General features: G+C 37.4%; 1 protein-coding gene across 1 annotated transcript in view; it reads left to right on the top strand.

Moving 5' to 3' along the window:
* DMRTA1 (DMRT like family A1) overlaps window positions 1-4,526 on the top strand; it is a 5,819-nt gene extending 1,293 nt beyond the window's left edge. The window contains exons 3-4 of the mRNA XM_021706250.1: window positions 428-929; window positions 3,682-4,526. Coding sequence (XP_021561925.1) covers window positions 428-929; window positions 3,682-4,526 — 1,347 coding nt within the window. The remainder of the gene's footprint in view (window positions 1-427; window positions 930-3,681) is intronic.
* Window positions 4,527-21,540: the final 17,014 nt, after the last annotated feature.

The following is a 21,540-nucleotide window of genomic DNA, read 5'->3' as shown; positions in this document are numbered from 1 at the left end:
TTATAAATATTCATAACTTTAAAAGATAATTATTAGGAGTTAGCAAAGATTTGTTAAATTAATTAATTCATCAAACATTTTATTGAGTATGCAATGCATCCTAGACACAGGAGTTATTAAAAAATATATAAGATTTAGCTTTGCCATCAATCTGGTAGAATTTACCAACAAAAAATCAGAATAAACTTAGCCTCCTTTTTCTTTACTGGTACTTTTAACAATCAAGTACAACACAGGTATGCCTTTAGATTTCAGCAAGTCCTTTTTAAGTGGATTCTGAGAGCTTACTGACCGACCAGATGGAGATTTACGGATTGGCTAATAGTTGTTAAATGTTTTCACAATTAGGTATATCAGTAAAGCCAGTCCCTTCGGGGAATTGTTACCATAGTCCTTCTTGTTCCCATCCAGTCATATCATTTCCCAGATCCGCCGAGAAGCCGCCGCCGCCGCCGCCAACGCCACCCCCGCGGGCCGCGCGGGGTGCCCGCCGGTCGCCGGACTGGGGAGGGGCGCGGGCGCGGGGGGCTGCGGCTCCCCGCGGACGCCCAAGTGCGCCCGCTGTCGCAACCACGGCGTGGTGTCGGCGCTCAAGGGCCACAAGCGCTTCTGCCGCTGGCGGGACTGCGCGTGCGCCAAGTGCACCCTGATCGCCGAGCGCCAGCGCGTCATGGCCGCCCAGGTGGCGCTGCGCAGGCAGCAGGCGCAGGAGGAGAGCGAGGCCCGCGGGCTGCAGGGGTACCTGGGTCCCGGCCTCCCCGGGGCTGCGGGCCGGGCCTCCGGAGGCGGCGGCAGCACCGAGAGTCCGCGGTCTCCGGCCGGCCCGGGGGCGGCGGCCGTGCTGGGACTGGACTCCCGGAGACAGGCCGGGGGTCTGGGGACCCCTGCTCTCGAGGTTTTCCAGCCAGACTATCCGGAGGGGAAGCCAGGTGAGTTGGTCTTTCCCTTACGCTTGGCTCAAGGAAATGGTTGTGCTAGGGCCTGGAGAGGAGCTCAGCCGCGAGCAACCCTGCCCTGGAGGCGGGTAAGACAACTTTTGTTTAAAAGAAGCACTTAAGTTCTGGGAAACTGCTCCGTCTTTGGAAGTTAGTGAGGGTGTTAGAGACCCATCACCTTCCCTGAGGAAGGGCTGGCTTACTCTTCGTTCCCTTAGGATAGGGTAGGATAAGATAAAAGAAAAATGAAGCGTGGGTGCAAACGCAAAATAACTGCATCCCTAAGGCAAGTTTGCAAATGAACAACTCGCCCTAGGAATAGTTATTTGCCCTCAAGTTGATTTTACTTTCTCTGAGTGGAACTTCAGTCGGGCTTCGAGTTTAGTGAAAGGCTCTGTGTTTGAGTTTGCTCTTTACTCTTTTCAACTCTAAAACCAACTGAAAAATCTTCTGAGCTTACGTAGGGAACTCGCTGATGACTGAGGAACAGTTCTTTGAGGGCAAACCTTTAGCGTCAGCTAGACGTGGGGAAGAGACTGCAATCTACTAAACTGCCTTTCTTTCTCCTTTCTCTTTAAATATGTGTTTGGACAATTTAATTGGAAAAGCGTTGGTAAGCATTTCAAAGTTTAGTATTGGGAACTTCTTATCCAGAGAGTTTCTTTTCCCCTCTTAATTATTGACCGCAGTTCAAATTCCCTTCATCGCCCGTGTTAGGAGATAGATAGCTCTTACTAAAAACCCTGCTAACATAAACCCTACTGTATTTTAGTGAACGTTTTAACCCTCCACAAGGCCTACTAGCAGTGAAAATGTCATTCCAACATTTATGACGAAATCCAAGACAACTTCTACTATATAACGCAGTAAATTATTAGAAACTTTCCTTGAATTGTGAAAATTGCAGATCTAAACACATCACAAGATATACTTTTGAAAAAGACTGTATCTTTATTGAAATGAGGCTTACATCATTTTGTGTTCGCCTACACTAACTTTTTGCACACGTTCTGGCTTATTTCATAGGCAAATAGACATTAAACATTTCTCATTAAAGATCAGGGAGTGCTGAAGAGTAAAGTAATTAAGTAAAACTGCCATAAAAGAGAAATACAAGTTAAAATTCCTTAAAATATAATGATAGTGAATTCTGACTGGCAGCTCCCTGAGAGACCTTGATTTATGTGATTTTTACTTGGCACCAAAGTGTTCTGTTTTATAGAGCTAATTATTTTATTTTATTCTCTGCCTCAGATGACTGCCCCACTCCCCCATAAAAAGCAAGACAATTTTTGAAAGGCTACTTCAATGGCTTTCTAAATTGACTGCCTCCTCTTATATAATAAAATAGCCTTGAACTATGGTAAGATAGTCTATTTAGTTTACTCATTCATTAGACAAAGGCTAACAGTGATTCACAAGTGAATAAGATTTTCCTACACAAAAGAACCTTATATTCAAAAGAAGGCATACTATATGTATCCAAAACCTACAATACAAGGCATAATATACAATGAGCAATGCAATCAAAGTAAAACAAACTTTAGGAGTTGAGAGGACAGATGGATGATATAAATAGTATCACAATATTTTGAAGGCATTGTACTGTATTTTCTAAATAGTCGCATGCAAGTTGGTATTTCATTGTATATTGTACTGAGTACAAAATAACAATTTTTTTTGCATAAATTGCTGTAGAGATGCAAAAATGACACACTGCATGTTCAGGGGCATCTTCAGTGAATCATATTTATTAATAAAGTGGAATGGAGACCTGATGGCAATCTGTTTCCCTTTAGCAGGCTTCATTAGAAAGGTTTTATTGTATTATTTAAAGTTGAAAATATTATAAAGTCTTTGTAATTTTGCAGTTGGAATAGGCTTTATTATATGCTTCATATAGAAACAGCATTTTGAGCCTCAAAGTGCTACATTATACACATTTACTTTAATTTTAAAATAAACTATAGGTCGTTCTTTGGAATTTAGGATAACTTCTTAACTGGAGAAATTGAGAGGATTGCAAACCATCCTTGTATATCACTGCTTTAGGCAATATTTGTTTTGTTCCCTTAATAAACTTTGTTGAAAAAGAAGGTTGGACAGAAGTACTGTGGGTATCCCACTTAACAGTTCACTCTTACTTATATATGATGTATCTATAGGGTAAAAGAAAATGTAAACCAAAATAAAAGTTGTTTAGCTGTGTGCTTTGTTATTCTGGTATTATCCTGGCAAACATGTATTAAAATATTTATATTATATTAATATGCCCCACATGTTGAGATAGTAAAACTAGATCTTTGTTTTAAAGTATTTTTTAGAAAGTTTTCCTAAATATTGAAGAGGGATTGTGATTTAAGACAAATGCCTAATACATTGTTTTTAGAAGACAACTTGAGGATTCCTATACATTTCAGTAGCGCAGTTTGTATTTTTTTCCGGAAACATTTTGTTTTTAAAGTCTTTTGCTGATATTTCTCAGGGATTAAAATTCTTGAGGATTATGAAAAATGCCAAATTTGCATCATCTTTCACTGTTACACGAGGTTCTCAAAATGGTTGCCATCAGTGTTCAGACATTTTTGATTACAATGAACTAAAAGAAATACATAGATAACATTTTTTTGGCACCACCGCTATTGCTAGTGAGTAAATTATTTTATACAGCATTATTTTTGAGACAGCAGTAATATGTTCCTGGAAGTTTTTACTGTATTTAATTCTTTTCCTTCTTCTTCTCCAGAACAAAAAGAGAGTAAATGTGATTCGTGCCAGAGTGGACAAGAAGAACCAATCGCCAAATCCCATCAGCTTTCCCTGGGATCATCTCCTAGGTCTAATGGTGTCATTGGGAAGCAAAGCATCAGGTCATCTATTTCAGAATACTCCAACAAACACGATAGCATCAGGTCTCCTCATCCTGGAGAGCCATCAGGCGGTGAAGAGAGTCCCAGGTCCTTATCATCCTCTGATCTGGAATCAGGAAATGAAAGCGAATGGGTCAAAGACTTCACTGCCACCGGAACTAGCCTTCCCACAATGTCCTCAAGACCAAGAGATCCTGTTGATATCCTTACCAAGATTTTCCCAAGTTATAGGCGCAGCCGGTTGGAAGGCATTCTACAGTTCTGCAAAGGGGATGTGGTTCAAGCCATTGAACAGGTTTTAAATGGGAAAGACCACAAGACAGACACCCGGAACCTAGTAAGCTCAGGAGAACTGGAAAACACAGCCTTTCAGAGAGCTTCAAGTTTTAGTCTAGCTGGAATTGGTTTTGGAACTCTGGGTAGTAAGTCAGCTTTCTCGCCTCTTCAGACCACTTCTGCTTATGGAGGTGATTCAAGTCTCTACGGTTTAAATCCTAGACTAGGTATCAGCCCATTACGGCTGGCCTATTCTCCTCCAGGAAGAGGGCTGTCTGGCTTTATGTCACCCTACCTGATTCCTGGGTTGGTTCCTGCCCTGCCTTTTCGGCCAGCTTTGGATTATACCTTTTCAGGGATGATTAGGGACTCTTCCTACTTTCCCAGTAAAGACTCCATAACTGGTGGTAGACTGTATTGCAGACCAAATCAGGACAATCTGTAATATATCTGTCCACTGTCCTCTGAGTATAGAAGCATGAAATACACACACACACACACACACACACACATTTATTAGTGTACTTCAGTATGTATGTGATTACTAGGCCTTGAAAATGCTATTTTTTAAGCAAGCAATAAAATAGCCTGTAGATATGAAGACTTTTCTTCTGCATTTGCTAAGTGAAAGAAGTATCTGAACATTATGTGTGCCTTGAATAAAGCTATTTCAGGAAATATTTTTACTTTAATGAATTGTTTCCCTAAATTATAATTTATGAAATTTTTACTTTATAACTATACTTGTTATTTTATTGAAAAGTGGGGTATATAGTTATAAAATACATTTGCAAATGTAAAGCAATCCAGCCTAAATAATATGATCCAAAGGAAGAATTGAACAATTGAGGTAATTATAAGTAATTATTATTTTAACAGTTTTCATCTCCTCTACTGCTTGTTCATAGGAGAGAAAAATTAACGTATTTTAAAATATTTTATTTGCAGATAAGTGAGTAGTAATAAGAATATTTGGGGGAAATTTGAATTTTTAATTTTTTTCTGAATGTCTTATGTTTCATTCTTACCTGCTATTTGTGAAAACGAGGGCCATTAAAAAGGTTTCTTTTTAAAGTTAACGTGAATTACACGTCTGTGATGTTAATCTTAGTAAATGAGACTCCGCCATCTTCTGGTCACTATCACTAATTGCAACTGGGTTTTGCAGAGTATGTGAATTAGAAACGGTTTCTTAACAGTATAAGCCAGCCTTTTTTGAAATATTAATTTTGGATCATACTGCATTAAAAAGTTCATACTGTAAAGTGCACATCTACTGTGGTTGGGAGTTTTAATCTTTAAATGTGCTATGCTAATATCTGGGAAAATACTTTTTTTATATTTGGGACAAGAATATGGCAGCCATTCTCGAAGATAAAAAGTAATTTTATTCAGAAAAATAAAACAGCTGCTCAGATAAATATTGACTGGCTCTAGATACATGATGCTTAGTACAATGAGGAGAGAGAAGATTTCAAAGGAGAAAAATTGCCATTAAATTTTAAAGGTATTCTTGAGATTTTAAAAATACATTTTATCCTGCATTTGAAGCATTTGAAAGCTATTTATTTCACTCAATAGAAAATCCCCAAGAAAATTGCTTACAAAACAAGTTTATGAAATTTTCATTACATGCCATCATTTTTGTTTGAAGGACAGTAGCTTCATTGTTATTTTTAGAAATAAATGAAAACTTGGATGTGGTAAAAGAGAGCTGATGAATTATAGATGGTTTAAATATTTTGAGCAGCATGACTCACTAAAGATCTCTTTATTTTTATGTAGATATGTGTGTGTGTGTATATATATGCACATGTATATTGATGTAAACATACACTAAACCCCTATAAATTTTATTATCATGAAGTTTTCCGGTGAAGCAATAAGAATGTATTTCCAAAGCATATTTACCAGTGAATATATTAATTTACCACAGAGTATCTCATGCTGATTTAGGATGTAAATATATTAATAAATTATGCATTAATTTTAATGATGTGAACGTGAGAAAGCACATCTTGTAAAATTTTGATGCACACAATATTCATTTATTATATAATAAAGTTTTAGATTCTAAGCCTAAACCACAGTACAATGCCTGGCAAATATTTGACCTTCAATTAATATATACTGAGTAAAAAATTATTGTGCATAACAGATCTCTTTGAGAGTCATAAAACTGAAGAATGCTACCACATGACCTGCAGACTCACAGTTTGCATGCCATTTCGTGGGGTTCTTGCATGTCTTAAATGCTATTCAGGTTAGAATCCGTGGTGGTTCTTACGTTGTTTCTGTTGCATCAATTCATGTACTGAATGCTATTTTTCTGAAACGTGCTAATGCCTACAGAGGATACCAAATGTAAAATATTATGCTATAAAGGAAGTTACATTATACAATAGAGATCTGATTTAAAACAACAATCTTAGAGTTGTTGGATTATGTGTGTTGTTTATATAATAATGTGCATGTATCTGTTTGGGGAATTGAAGTGCCTTTGAATTTGAAAGAACATCCATTTGGGAAAGTATTCAAATTTGTAAATGTAAGCATTTACATAATGTTTTATACATTCCATACCCTTTATACTAGTTGCAGAATTTAATCTTATAAAATAGGTCATTTGTCCAACTGCTAAATAGTATGTAAGGAAATTGAGGCTCAGCAGTAGGGTTGCCCATCCCCAAGATTAATAGTATGAGTCACCTAGAGTGGAGTTTCTGTATTTACTTCAGCAATTTCAGACTCTAAGCCCTGAGAAAGGATCCACGCCTGTTTGGTCCATTCACACTTTTGTACAGTGCCTGATGCACAATAGGTGCTCAAGTAATGGGTTTCCACTGATTGACATAAATAAAAGAAAGTATTAGCTTAGGAATCCATTCACTCAACATCTATTAAGCATCTACTTTGTGCTAAGCACTGTGCTACATACATGAATAAAGAGGTGATTAAGATATAAGACCTTGCCTCAAGTTGTTCATAGTCCATATTTACATATATGTAAACCAATTTGGTGCTATTTGACAATGTTGGTACATCAGTGAATTTTTTGTGATCTTAACATTTATGCTCACGAATGCTGCTTGAAGCCTGAATTCTAAAGCAATTAATTAAGGATAGGAAAAAGAGGGGTAAACATTTTAAGAGCTAACATATGACAAAAATGAATTGAGTTTATAGTATATCATGTAGAAGGCATAGAGGGTAAAAATTTAATGGAGAGAGAATCAAGAAGAATAAAAGGAATGACTTTTTCTCAATTAACAACTGTCCAAGAATGAAATGGATGCCTTATATGATAACAAATCCTGTACTCACTGAAAAATACATGTAGAAAATACCAATCAGAGACCTGATAGATGAGATTTTTCATTACTGTTTCAGTACTGGGACTGAACAATTTAGTAGTTATTCAGAAAAGTGATAAATATTCATTACATAAATGAATGAATTTCAGCTCTAAGGCCATGAAAATGAAAATACTCAACTATTCTTTGTCAGTAAAATACAGGATAGCTTTATTCTTCAGAATTTTTCCTATGTGATACCCTTCTTGGGAGTAGGCAGAAAAGGAGGAGAGAGAACAGACTGTGTAATTTACAAAGGATTCAGACTGACAGAGATTAGTCTGAGGTATATAGGAATGAAGAGGAAGAGAGGACTCAAAGAGGACACAGAAGAACACTGAAGACAAACTTTAATAAATTGTATATAAAGTATACACGCATATGTCTTCCTAGAAGGAACGCTTGATTTAGAACTGAGACCTAGAATGGATTTATTAGCTGTACAACTTGGGAAGATTACTTACTCTCTCTGGACGTTTGTGTCTTCTCAGTAAAACAAAAGACAATAACATCAAACTTGCGAAATACATGGAGATGAAAGATAAACTGCAGAGCACAGTAATGCTTATATACTGGATGTTAAATAAATAACTCTCACTGTTATTACTCTGTATTAAGATAGTATCTTTGCCCCTGGTGACAGTCTTTTAACAAGGAGTATTGTAATTGAATTTAATCCACTTAGTGGATGTGGAACCCAAAGGGCAGTCATCACCGGAGGAACATACAGGCTTAGTTCAAGACTTCCTGTTTGGCTGCTTATTTCAAAGGGGAGCCATGCTTTTGTACCATATTGTTGTATATGTTATTTGGGTTATTTTAAGGGCCACCTGAAGAAGTTGAACAGCAAAACCATATTTTCGTGTTCATCTATATTTATGAGGCAGGATTCAGTCAGGAAAATAGAGTCCCTACAAGCATATATAAAAATAAAGGGTGTTATAGAAATTTGAACTAACACAAAGGACGAATTGGGAAATGAAAGCCTGCAAGAGAGAAATTGGCAGATCAGAGAGTCACTAACTAAAGAGCTGGCGTAGGTGGACAAGTGGGACTTGAAGAAAATCTGCGAAGTCTGGCATGCTCAATTACTCAAATGTTTCTCAAGCAGGAATTCTTATGAGGGTGTGGGAGGTGCATGGCTCTGAGTAGGTACTCCATCTGTGGGTCTGTGAGTAAGCACCTGGAGTGGGCCTGCACCCCTGTGAGCCAGCAAGTTCAACAGGCAGTAGGTAAAGAAAAGTGTGAACAATGTGGAAATCAATGGTCAAATACATCAAGGTATTTGACCTTGATGTCTTCTGCTTTACTTCTACCTTACAAATGTCACCATAATTCCATTTTGGGTCAACTCTTGTTCTGAACAATACAGGAAAGGAGTTTCTGCAAACTGTTATTCCCTGTCAGTCAAAATGACTTAACATAGTTCAGTACAGTGTACTCCTTGTCAACATGACTCCCTACTCATGTCGCTTGAACACATCTACTTCCAGTTAAGGGCAAAAATAAGTCATTCTTTGACATAAAGCTGATACAGTTATCCTCTGCAGAACAAAAACATGCTAATCCCCCCACCCCAAAAAAGGAGGTGCAGAGTAACTTATCTATCTTTGGGTTTTGCTCATTTCTCTTTTACTTAGTCAAATCCTCCCTTGAATATCCTATAACTTTAATCTTCAGATATAGGTAACCACTATTAACAAGTCTTTTGTTAGAGTAGGGAATTGGAAAAGGGGAAACACACAAACACACACTTTTTGAAGCAAAATTCTAAATAAACATTCCTACCTACTAGTGCTATCATGTTTGGTCATGGGACCATACTGGTCAAAGGACCAGAGAGGGGGTTATAAGTTCCTTCTTGACTACCCATTTTATATTTACCTATAACTATCAAAATATGAAAACCATATTTTTTGTATTCATCTACTTATTGTACAGAATTCAGTCAGGAAAACAGAGTCCCTGTAAGTATATATAAAAATAAAGGAGTTATAGAAATTTGAACTAATACCATGGAGGATTTGGGAAATGAAAGTCTCAGTTAATTGTGGTTCCTTACTTGGCAGAGTGGCCCAAGTCCTCATTTCTGAAGAGTTTGTTTCATTAACAGTCCAGCCTCTATTAGGTTGTTGTTACTTTCCATGAACTTTTACCATAAAATACTGGAAGACTAAAAACCCTCCAGAGGATTTTCTACAGACTGGAAATTCTACCCCTGTCTCTTTCTTGTAGTTTCAGTGACATGAAGTGTCTCAAGTAGCCAACAGTAGTCTCAGATTCTAGTACAATGTGGTATTTTCTTATGGAATCATTTTTCCTTGTAAGGAAAGAAAATAAAAATACTACCAGAGAATCACCAGTGTTAACATAGAAAAAGTCATTCTCATATCTACCCTGTGATTCCCAGACTCATGAAAGTCGGGTATGAGAAACATGGCTATGTATTTGTAGCTGATTCAAAGCATATCTTAATCCAGGAAGGCATTATTCCAGTCCCATATAGAGCTTTCACCAGTTGGTGACAGAACTGAGTCTTCCAAAGACCATTCTGAAATTTAATTAGGCCAGCTGTTTTAGGGTGAAGGGAACATGAGGATACCAGTACATTTCATAAGGGTGAACCCGATATTGTACTTTGTTGGCTATATAATAAAGATTTTTTTTGTCAAAAGTACTGTCATAGGCAATACTATTAAGGTGAATAAGACGTTCTATAACCCACAGATGGTGGTTTTAGCAGAAACTTGAAGAGTGGGAAAGGCAAAGTGTTTTTTTTTCCTGTGAGAACAAAGAGGTCTTCCTTCAATGATGGACGTGATCCAGTGCAATCAATCTGCCATCAGGTGGCTGACTGGTTCCCCCAGGAAATTGTGCCATTTCAGGGGCTCAGTGTTCATCTCAGCTCTTGGCAGGTTTGCTAGTCTGCAGTGTCTCTATCCAACTTGGCCTTGGTGAATGGAAGTCCATTTTGCTGAGCTCCTACATAAGCTCCAGCTCTGCTTCTATGATCATTCTCTTCCTGAGCCAATTGGGCAATTATGAAAATATAAAAATGTATCACCTTGTGCCTATTATTAAGATATTACTCTTGGGAGGTTGCTCTTTGGTGAGCATTTATATAGGAAAAAGATATCCTCATGTTTTGTGTCCATTTGGATTTTCCACATACCTTTTCTCTAGACCTCATTACTGATTTTCCAATCATGTTTCTTCCAAGTTGCTTACCATCCAACCAAACTGTTAGCCACTGCTCATGACTCATTCCAGAATACGCCTCTCTCCATTTCTCCTTCTAGCCAAAGTGAACAATCATGTGCATAATTTGAAGTTCTTCCCATTGAAAACAGTTTCCTCATCACTATCCTTCAAAGCCACACATGTTGTGTTTCAGCTATCTGCTTCAGATAGTGCCAGAATAGTGTGTAGAACTATCTGTGAACAAGGATCAAAATCTTCTTCCTCATTCTCATGTCATAGACAACTCCACATATGGGAGAGGAGGTAATATGGCAGGAATGGAAGCCATGGGAATTTAATTTTCATGGAAATTATTTGAGATATCAGACCTTTGGAAAAAACCCACCTGTTGCTTCCACTTGGAGTACTTTTACATAAACCTTGCTGAATCAGACAACACTGCTAATATGAATACTTAAAGTTACATGGTTAGTTGATGGCTAATATGAAGTGTTAGGCTTCTAGTAAGACCCTATAACAGGAGGAAGATTTTTCTCAAAATGAGAATGATTTTCTGCAGACAAAACAAAATCTTTCTTCAAAGTTTAAGAGGGGTATATTGTAAATTATCTTTGAGAGTCTGCCAAAAATTCTCCTTAGGATCCATGACTGTCATAGGCACTTCAAGCAATATTGAATCTGCTGGGTTGCATAGCCCAAGTGGCAGAACAGGTAGAATAGAAGTCTGATTCTATTTCAGAACTCCCCTTTGATCTGGGCCTGACTCAAAATTGATATCTAGAGTATTTTCTACTTTCTTCTTTCTTTATTCAGTCAGCATGATATCATCTATATGGTGGACTTGCTTGATGTCTTGTAGGATGGAGAAGCAAGCAAGTTCCTGGTGGATTACATTTTAGCAGTAGGCTAGAAAGTTGATGCAGCCCCAGAAAGGGGCTGTAAAGCACCACTACTTCTGGTGGTGCTTACTGACAAGTATAGAGAAAAAAATGCTTAAGAGATCCATACCTAAAACTAGAAAAAACAGGCCATATTGATTTGTTCCAATAAAACTGGAAATACAGCTACAGTTATTACCTAATTAGGTTTATGATCATTTGCCATCATTCTACAAGATACATCTGCCTTCTCTACAGGCCTACTAGGTGACTTGAGTGGGACTGTGGTGGGACTCTTTTGGTCCTTGATTGTAGTACAAGCCTTGGCAGTGGCAGTCCTTCCAGAAATGTGCTATTGCTTTTGTTCTCTACTTTGATAGAAAGTGGAAGTTCTTAGGACTTCTGTTTGACATTTCCTATTATAATTGTCCTCAATTCATAGGTCAGAGATGCAACAAGGGGATTCTGCCAGAGGTTCAATATGTTTCTTCCAATGATGCTTTCCAAAAATGAGGAGATAAGCATAGGATAATTTGGATAATTAGACTCATTGTGAGACAAGCCTGAATCAAAATGTCACTGATAAATAGACCTTACTCTTCTCCTTAAGCCCCTTCCAGTCTAGTGGATCACAGTGCCAGTTTTAGTGCCCAGGGAGTAGTTATCGTCCAGTAAATTCTCAAAAATATGACTAGTTTTTCCCCCCAATGTATAGGTACCTGGTAAATTGGATTAGGTCTTTTTGGAGAAGGACAGCTGGTATATTTACATGACAATTTTGGAAATCGTAGCGTCTTTACTTAAGAGGACCTCTCCTCACTTTCTTAAAGAGGTTCTGGGCTTATGAACAGACTCTAGTCTAGAAAGATATTGAGAGGCCATTTCATCTTGGTAATTCAAGACAAACTTAGTTTTATCAAACCTATAGCTTTTCTGCTTATACAAGGCAAGTATGACTTTTGCAAGCTATTCACCTATTTCAGTCTCAGCAATACAATTAGTGATTAGCCAAGGCTAAAGTTTTTTTTGCAGGCCAAGTCATTCTTGCTACTGCTTCAGTCTATTTTTACAAAGGACAATTCGCGCCTATATCGTATCTGTCATAAAAGCGCCACCACTTGGCTCTCTCTACTTTGAACTCAAGGAGCTGATTTTTTTGGCAGTTGGTCTCTCAGACATGCCAGCCATGCAGAGAAGAGTGACAACAGAGGCCTTCAGCAATGTTGGTGCTTCCTCACTAAGGCAGAGCCATCTTTGGGAGTATCCTAAGGAACACAGATAATAGATGAGCGAGCAGTCAGTACAGAAGAAATCCACTCCAGCATTTCCACAAGCCGTTAGGAACGAAAGCTTTTTATGGGCTGGAGGAAAGAGACGGCAAGTTAAGACCTGTTGGGTATCTCTGAGTCTGTTATTGCTTTTTGCCATGACATTTTCTCATAGTAATGACTTCTGCTTCCCTTCTATCTTGCAAATCTTGTATAGTGCTTTTTGGCCAACTCAGACTTGGAATTACATAGGGAAGAAAACTCTGAGAAATTTAGTTTCCAGCCTTAGCTAAGTTGACACAACACAATCAAGTGACTGACATCATAAAATTGGTATTTTTGTCCAAGTTTATAGCTTTATGAATCAGGTTTTTTTTTTTAAATCATCTGACTCAAAGTTTGGCCATATGCATAAATGTGGGGAACTAATAGTAGTAAATGCCTAGTTAAAGATTTTAACTGTTTTGACCTCTTGTTGGTTTTATTCTCTTTTAAAGATATTTATTGTTAGGTAGTTTGAAAATTACATGCCTTTGTAATAAATAGTACAAAAACAGTCCATATATCCTTTACCCAGTTACTTCAAATGGTATTGCTTTGCACACTTTTAGGGCAATGTTACAACCAGGAAGCTGATATATCTCACAGATAATGCATGGATTTCCTTCAGGACAGCATATAAGGTTGAGGGAATTTTGCAATAAAAAATATTTAGAAGAAGAATTAGAGCTGTGCCATGGGGAATAGGCTGTAAGGAGCAAAGAAGGGTTCAATGAAGCAAGTTTGAAGGCTATTGCAAAAACCAGGTTAAGGATGACAGTGCTTTAGGAGAGGATTGAAAAAGAAAAGAAAAAAAAAAAAAGAATTGGAAGTGGTAGGTAGTGGTTAGACTGTAGATACATTTTGAATATGAAAATTATAGGATTTACTTATGGACTGGGTGTGGAGTATAAAAGTAAGAAAAACACCAAAGATACCTTCAAAGTTTTGGTCTAACTAATGGACTGAAGGGCATTCCCCTTTACTGAGCTAAGAAAAACTATGCATTTATTCATTTTTATACCATGCAGGCAATTTGAAAAATTTAAAAGTAATGATTATAATAATATTATACAGGGCATCTTTCTGGGCATAGTGGAATTAAATTAGAATTTTTTTAAAAATTAAAGAAAAACAATATAATAATACATGTTCTTCTTTTCAACCCTTCCTTTGCATGTTAAGGAAGTGAGAAGAATGCTCTTAAGTAATTTGTGAGTAAAAGTAAAATTTCAGTGGAGTACTGTGAAAATACTTATAGGTGTTAACTACAAATTAACTATCACACAGTGTGATGAAGCTTAAGAGGCTAAGAAAAGAAATGTCTAACTTTAAATAAATTAATTTTTAAAAGTCTAAAAAAATTAACCAAATAATTTAACTCCAGAATCTAGTTAAGAATTTGAAATAAATCTGAGAAAAAGGAAGGGGATTATACAGTTAGAAGTAGAAATTAGTAAAATAGAAAAAAAAAATAACCAAGGTGCAGGTCAAAAAAGCAAAAACTTGTTCTATGAAAAGATTCGTAAACAGATAAATTTATATACAAAGACTCCCCATGAAAGAGAGAAGGTATAAATAAATATCATAAATGATACTGCAGACAAAATGCCAGATTCAGCAGAGAAGAAATAAATCTTGACAATATTATGAATGCTATTTTTTGAAAACCAACATTAATTGTAAACATTTTTATAAATTATTTAAAAATGGATGAACTTGAAAAGCCACCATTAAAGAAATAGAATATGCAGTTTAAAAATAATACAGGCCTCCACTTTCACGAGAACATCAGATTCAAAGAGTTTCTGGCAAGATTTACCAAACATTCAAGGAACAAATAATCTCTATCTTATACAAACTCTTTAAGAACATAGACCGAGAGAGAATGACTAATATACCTAGCATCTAATGCATGTCTTGATATTAAAGCATAAGTGCTGAAAAGGAATACTAATACCACGGAGTACTATTCAACCCTAAAAAGAACAATATAATGTCTTCTGCAGCAACTTGGATGGAATTGGAGACCATTATCCTGAGTGAAGTAATAAAGCAGGAATGAAAAACCAAATACTGCATATTTTTATTTATAAATGGGAGCTAAGGTATGAGTCTGCAAAGGCATATAGGATGGTAGAATGGACACTGGAGACTCAGAAGAGGGAGGGTAGTGAGGGAGAGATGAAAAACTGCCTATTGGGTACCATGTACACTAGTGGGGGTGATGGGTACACTGAAACCCAATACTTATTCACCGCTATACAACACATCCATGTAACCAAAAACCGTTTATACCTTGAAAGTCATTAAAATAATTCTTTAAAAGGAGGAACCAACAGAACATCGTGTAGGGGAGAAATAATGGAGAATAATCATAAATATTTAATACAGAAACAAAAGTCACATATAATATATATGTATACATATATATATTTTTTATAGAGGAGTTTGAAACCACTCAACGTTTCAGAGAATAAATATGGCAAATTCTCAACTATCAAAAAATATTTTAAGGAGTAGGGGATGCTCAGTTATGTCTGTTACTTCTAAAGCTCTAAGAAGGTGAGAACGGAGACTGATATAAATATGACAATATTATGGTCATGTGCTCTTGGCAGGAAAAGATTTGTTAGGGTGATGAGACTAAATCTGATTGGAGTAGACTAAAGGAGAGAATGGGAGTTGAGGAAGTATAAGCAAAAGTTTAGTCAATATATTTGAAAAACATTTTTTAAAGGGTAACAGAGAACTGAGATGGCAGGTGAAGAGACATGAAATCTAGGGAGAGTTTCTTCCCTCCCCCCAAGGAAAACAGTTTGACATATGTGTATCTTGATAGGAATAACCAAATAAATGATGAAACAGAGAGACAAATAACTGATGAAACAGAGGATCAGTAATAATTGTAAGCGTATAGTCTAGTGATGAAATGAAATGGAATTCTGAAGACAAGAAAGGGGATGATTTTAGAAAGGAGCAGTGACAAACACTGCAGTAAGGCGTAAAGAAGAGAGTATAAATAGGCCCAGAAGCAGAAACTTGGTAGATCTGTGACAGAAAGAGGAGTCACTTCTCCTTTGAGTGCTTTTATTTTCTCAGTGCAATAAGAGGTGAACGAACCAACTAAGATCGAGAAAGAGAAGAAAGGCGTGGAATAGTTATCTTGGAGACTAAGAGAGGGAGCTGAGGATGCAAATGAGCAGGAATTGCCGAGGGGTGCTGAGGGTTTGTTGAGATGTGTTGATACACATTTCAAGTAGTTTTTCTTCAGTTATGTTCCACTTCATGACCTCACTTTCTCCCTTCTCAGGATTTTTTGGAACGAAATCATTTCCCTGAATGATTTCCTGAATGGACTCCACTGGAAGCTGGAGGTGTGACTTGTCAAAGCTGGGACACAGAGGATGGTGGAGAAGAGGAAGAGTTGAGAGTGGAGCGTAAAGGAATATATCTGGCACAGCATCATCCTACTCACAAAAATAAATTCCAAGTAGAATAAAAGCCCATATGTTAAAGCCAAAATTTCAAAATTATGGGAATATTATATTACGTCCCAGGCAATCTTTATATCTAAGGATTATGAATTTTTTTAAACCAAAACTATAGTAAAATTAAAATTTTGAACAAGAAAGTACAAAATCATAAAAACCAAATAACAAACGACACATACAACACACAAATGATACATATCCATAATACATAAATGCAATTAATCAATAAATTGGCCAAATAACCAATAGAGAACATAAGCCATTACTCTACCGTTAAAGGGGACTAATTGGATCTTTATGTATAAACGTGGATATATCTCAAGGCAAACAGCTGATTAGAAAAGAAAAGCTTGGGCAACCTCTTTCGGGTCCTCTCCCACTGTGGGAGCTTTTCTGTCTTCTTAATGAATCCTGCTTAAAAAAGAAGAGAAAAGAAAACCTTATGAAATGATTATGTATACTATAGTTTCATTCATGAAAAGTAAACTAACACAGCACATGCTAATGTTTATGTACAAACATGTAATGAAAGTACAGACAGATGGACTGGCTATAGTAAAGAAATCACATGAACTACTTCTAAGTCAAAATGGAGGAAAATGGGGCTGAGGAGTGTCATCTAGGTGCGTGAATGCAATCTCTAACGTTTTATTTCTTAAAAGCATCTTAAGAAACTCTGGGCTATAAAACTTTTTAAAAATAAAAAGGAGGAAAACATTTCATCTAATATACAAATACTCTAGATCTCAGGTATATGAGAATGAATAGAGTAAGCATTAGACTGCGCTTATTTTAATTCTGAACAGTAAGCTTTTGCAACGTCAGGGCGAGAGTTAAATAATTACTCTGCCACTTATTCTAGTCCCATGTTTTGTTGGGCAATGGCTCCAAACAAGTAAGAAATATTTCCCCCCAGTTTTTCCCTCCCATCTAAAAAGAGAACTATTACTATTAAAAATGTTCCCTAGAATTCAGGAACTGAGCAAAGGGGGTTTTTAATTCATGCATAAATGTTAGTTCATTTTTAATTTCAATGAGCAACATGCATAAAACAATATTCTGGGCTATCGAGAAAGACAGAAACGACCTTTGAAGACAAAAGCAGGTGGCAGGAAATTAACATTTAGTAAACATCTCCCTCCTGTGGGCCAGTCTCTAAACAGGAATTTGAGCGCACAGTCAGGCTATTAACATGGAATTCCTCAACACTAACGTTTTTAAAAATAGAAACTCAGTATTTATTAAATTTCCCAGTTAGAAACATGTTTTCTATTAATGAAAATTGAATATTGATATTCCAGATAAGAGATTTACTCCATAAACTAATTATAACAGGATTTCACTTACTGCATTGTTTTTGAATTCACATTTTAAGGAAAAAGACAACTCACACGGACAGATACGAGGGAGTTTCAAATTTTGTTTATACTATCTTCAAATTTTCTTTTGTCCTTTTTTCTGTTAGCAAAGCATTTCCCATTATTCTGAGGATTTTGTTATTTCTCCAGTTTTCTGATTTTTCAGAAAATGTACTGGATGACATTGAACCTAAAAGCAAGAATCTAAGGTTTAGCTCTTGATTTTGCGACTTTCTGTTTGCTCTTGGGTGACAAAACTGATTTTTTAATTCCCCAGTCTCTTAATCTGACAACTGGAATGATAATAATGTCACTTGGTTCAGAGGACTGTTGTCTGGGGAGAGAGGTAGGTTAAATAAAATAATAAGAAAAAAACAAGTGTACATCAGTCACTTCAACAATAAACAGCATTACAGCTCTGTAAATGAAATCTATGACTTGTAAAATATTTGTAATTTGGATGATAAACCAACTCGTTTGATATTGAAAAAGGACATGCACCACAGAACTTTGCATTTCAGATTTTTAGATGGAAGTGTCCACAGACAGTCTATTCCTTCATTCTAGGTGTGCTATTTGTACACCTTACTCAGAACTGGCCTACGGTATGAAGAACGATTTTTAGAAAATTCCACTTGAGGGCGCTGTCTACTTCTGTGCGAATTAAAATACCACAAAGGTCCAGTTACACAAGGAAACTTTTTCCGGAGCTGGGTTTCACTTGTACCATATTTCCAATTTATCCTGGTGACGCTTTTCTTATTGATTGGCGTTGCAGGTGAATCCTTACTTGTCTGTGTTGAGCACTTTTTATAAGACATTTTGTTACATTTTATTAATCTTCCCAAATATCTTGAGGAAAATATTTCAATTTTACAAATGAGCAAACAGCCTGAAAAGAGCAAATAATTCTCCCCCATCCTGGTCAGTGTGTGATTAGTCTAACTATAAAACTAGTTTACTTCCTTCTTCTTCTTCTTCTTCTTCTTCTTCTTCTTCTTTTTTGAGTCGGAGTCTCACTCTGTCGCCCAGACTGGAGTGCAGTGGCCACTCCCGGCCACCGCAGCCTCGACCCGCTGGGCTCCGGTGATCCTTCCATCTCAGCCTTCCAAATAACCAGAACTACAGACGTATACTACCATGCCCTCCCCCCCCTAATTTTTGATATATTGTAGAGATGAAGTCTTGCCAAGTTGCCCAGGTGGGTCTCGAACCTGTGGGTCCAGGCAATCCACTCGTCTCGGCCTCCCAAAATGCTGGGATTACAGGCTGAGCCACAGAGCCCGGCCATTTACTTTCTTCTATACTGTTTATCTTACATATATACACACACACGTATGTTTGTATGTATATGTATTTATAAAAATTTTTACATATGCATGTGGTTGTATATATGTGTGCATATATATGTATATTTGAATTTTTACAATATAGTGGGAAAATATATGTTTAAATTGAATGTATAACTATATTTACATGTAAAGTATAAACAAGGAATTAACTGGGAAAGAAGAGAACATATTTTTATATGTTATATATAGATATTATATACAAGAGGGACCCCCCAAAATCTGAATTATCTTTGAGAGGGTGGGCCTCTTGTAGTACGCTCACAATTTGTTCTTCTGGATTCAACAGTCAACTAAAGTTTGAACTAGAAATTTTGAGAAGGCTGCATCGTGACTTGCAGAAGAAACGTCTCGAGTGAGTGACTGGTTCTTCCCATTATGACAACGCACCTGCCACACCATGCTGAGTGTTCAGGAGCTTTTGGCCAAAAACAGCATGACTCCTGTCCCCCACTTTCCCCATTCACCTATTCTTGCCTGAGCAACATTTTTTTTTTTTTGATTTTCCCAAAAGGAAATACTTTGCCCATGTGAAAGAGATAAAACACAAAACAGCAGAAGCAGTAAAATGCATCAAAATTGATGAATTCAAAAACCGTTGTGAGCAGTGGAAAAAGCACCTCGATAGGCGTTATTGCATCAAAGGGAGAGTATTTAAAAGGTGACTGAAGTTTAAACATGCTAGAATAAATGCACGTTTTTTATTCCTAAATTCTGTTTTTTGCCACCTCATAAAAATACTTGGCCACTACATTGTAAAATTACATTTAGATTTTATTTTAAAACAAGTCCAAATTAAATATCTTGGTGAAAAAAGCACACATACACAACAGTTTGCCTGCAGACGAAATTCTGTTTTCTTACTGTATAATGCAATAAACGGGCCAAAGCAGAGCCAGCATGCCCAACTGTTGTATCACGTTGGCAAGCTTTAAGAAAACACCAAATTACTGTTTAGAAACAAATACATTTTTGCTGTTACCAAGAATTGCTTTAACTAAAAGTAATGCACCCCCGCTCACTTAATAGGTAGTTTACCCCTCTCTTACCTTCCCTCTCCCTCATTTCTTGCAAAACTGAATTAGGTTAAGACTGCGATAGTATTTGTATTTATAAGGAATCAATTCCCTGATCATATAAAGCCACTCATTTTTGTGAAAATTACTATTTCCCAGCAGAAGGAAACAAGTTAGTATTTGCCACACCACCCTCTTTTCTAGTGGTGTTCTGATTGGATACTCTTTTTTCAAACTTTTCATACCTGAGTGCTCTTATTACTATTATTATTATTTGAGTCAGAGTCTCTGTCGCCCAGACTGGAGTACAGTGGCACGCTCACAGCCTCGACCTGCTGGGCTCAGGAAGTCTCGACCTGCTGGGCTCAGGCAGTCCTTCTGTCTCAGCCTTTCAAGTAGCTGGAACTATGGGGAGTGCTCTTATTAACAGAAAGCTGACTGAGGAGGGCATTGACATAATGATCTTTTGAGCTTCATATGAGTGGTCACTTTATTCACCATATGCAATACGTAGCAGTTATTAGATTTTTTTGTGGGTGGGGCATTGCGCAGAGCAAGTGAAAGTATGGCGGGGAGGAACAGAAATTGTTCTTATGTGAAGGGGAGGGCTGTGAGAAAGAGAGAGGGACACCTCGGAAAGGCTCAGTCTTGACCTCGATGTCTGTGCTTTGCAAACAATGCCTGTGTAGTACTTGGTTGTGTCCAACAAAGTTAATATGCTCCACACATTTTTGAGGAGAGAAAATGGCCATGGATGGTCCCTGTAAGTGCATTTCGCTTTACTTTTTGGTAGTTTTAGCAAGAAACTGGTTCGGCAGGTCTGAGATAACACAAGAAAACAGGCTCATGCCAGATGCAGAGGCCTCCTCCCCCACCCTAGTTATTGTTAAAGGGCCACTTCCTTCTCTGGGAAGTGGAAGCCACCATTAGGTTTGGTAGCCCAGTTTCTTCCTGCTGTACTCTTTCACCTTTATCCCTCTGCGTAGAGAGCTTTGGAGGCAGACTCCTTCCCTGAAGCTTTTCTATGATGTATGCAATATCTCTATGCCCAGCCTAAGCATAGTCACCTCTGTGGGATAGAAGACACTTTGAGGAACATGATGCTCTGCTATTTCTTTATTTCTTATTCTTTTTATTGTTTTGAGTTGGAGTCTCACTCTATTGTCCAGGCAGGATGGCAGTGGCACACTCATGGCCACCACATCCTCAACCTGTGGGCTCAGGCGATCCTTCTGCTTCAGTCTTCCAAGTAGCTGGAACTACAGGCATGTGCCACCAAGCCTGGCTAATTTAGTTTTTGATTTGTTGTAGAGATGAGGTCTCACCAAATTGCCTGGGCTGGTCTCGAACCTGTGGGCTCAGGCAATCCTTTCACCTCCCAAAGTGCTGGGATTATAAGGCATGAGCCACTGTGCCCGGCCTTCTTTATTTCTAATTAAAAAAACAAATACATTGTCCCCGAGTGGCATGAATGATACATGTGTGGTCTTACCCCATTTACAC

Source organism: Carlito syrichta, unplaced genomic scaffold (assembly GCF_000164805.1).
Source record: "Carlito syrichta isolate Samal-C Ts95f unplaced genomic scaffold, Tarsius_syrichta-2.0.1 Scaffold315382, whole genome shotgun sequence".
In the NCBI taxonomy this organism is placed as follows: Eukaryota; Metazoa; Chordata; class Mammalia; order Primates; family Tarsiidae; genus Carlito; species Carlito syrichta.
This window is presented reverse-complemented; position numbering and strand designations above follow the sequence as displayed.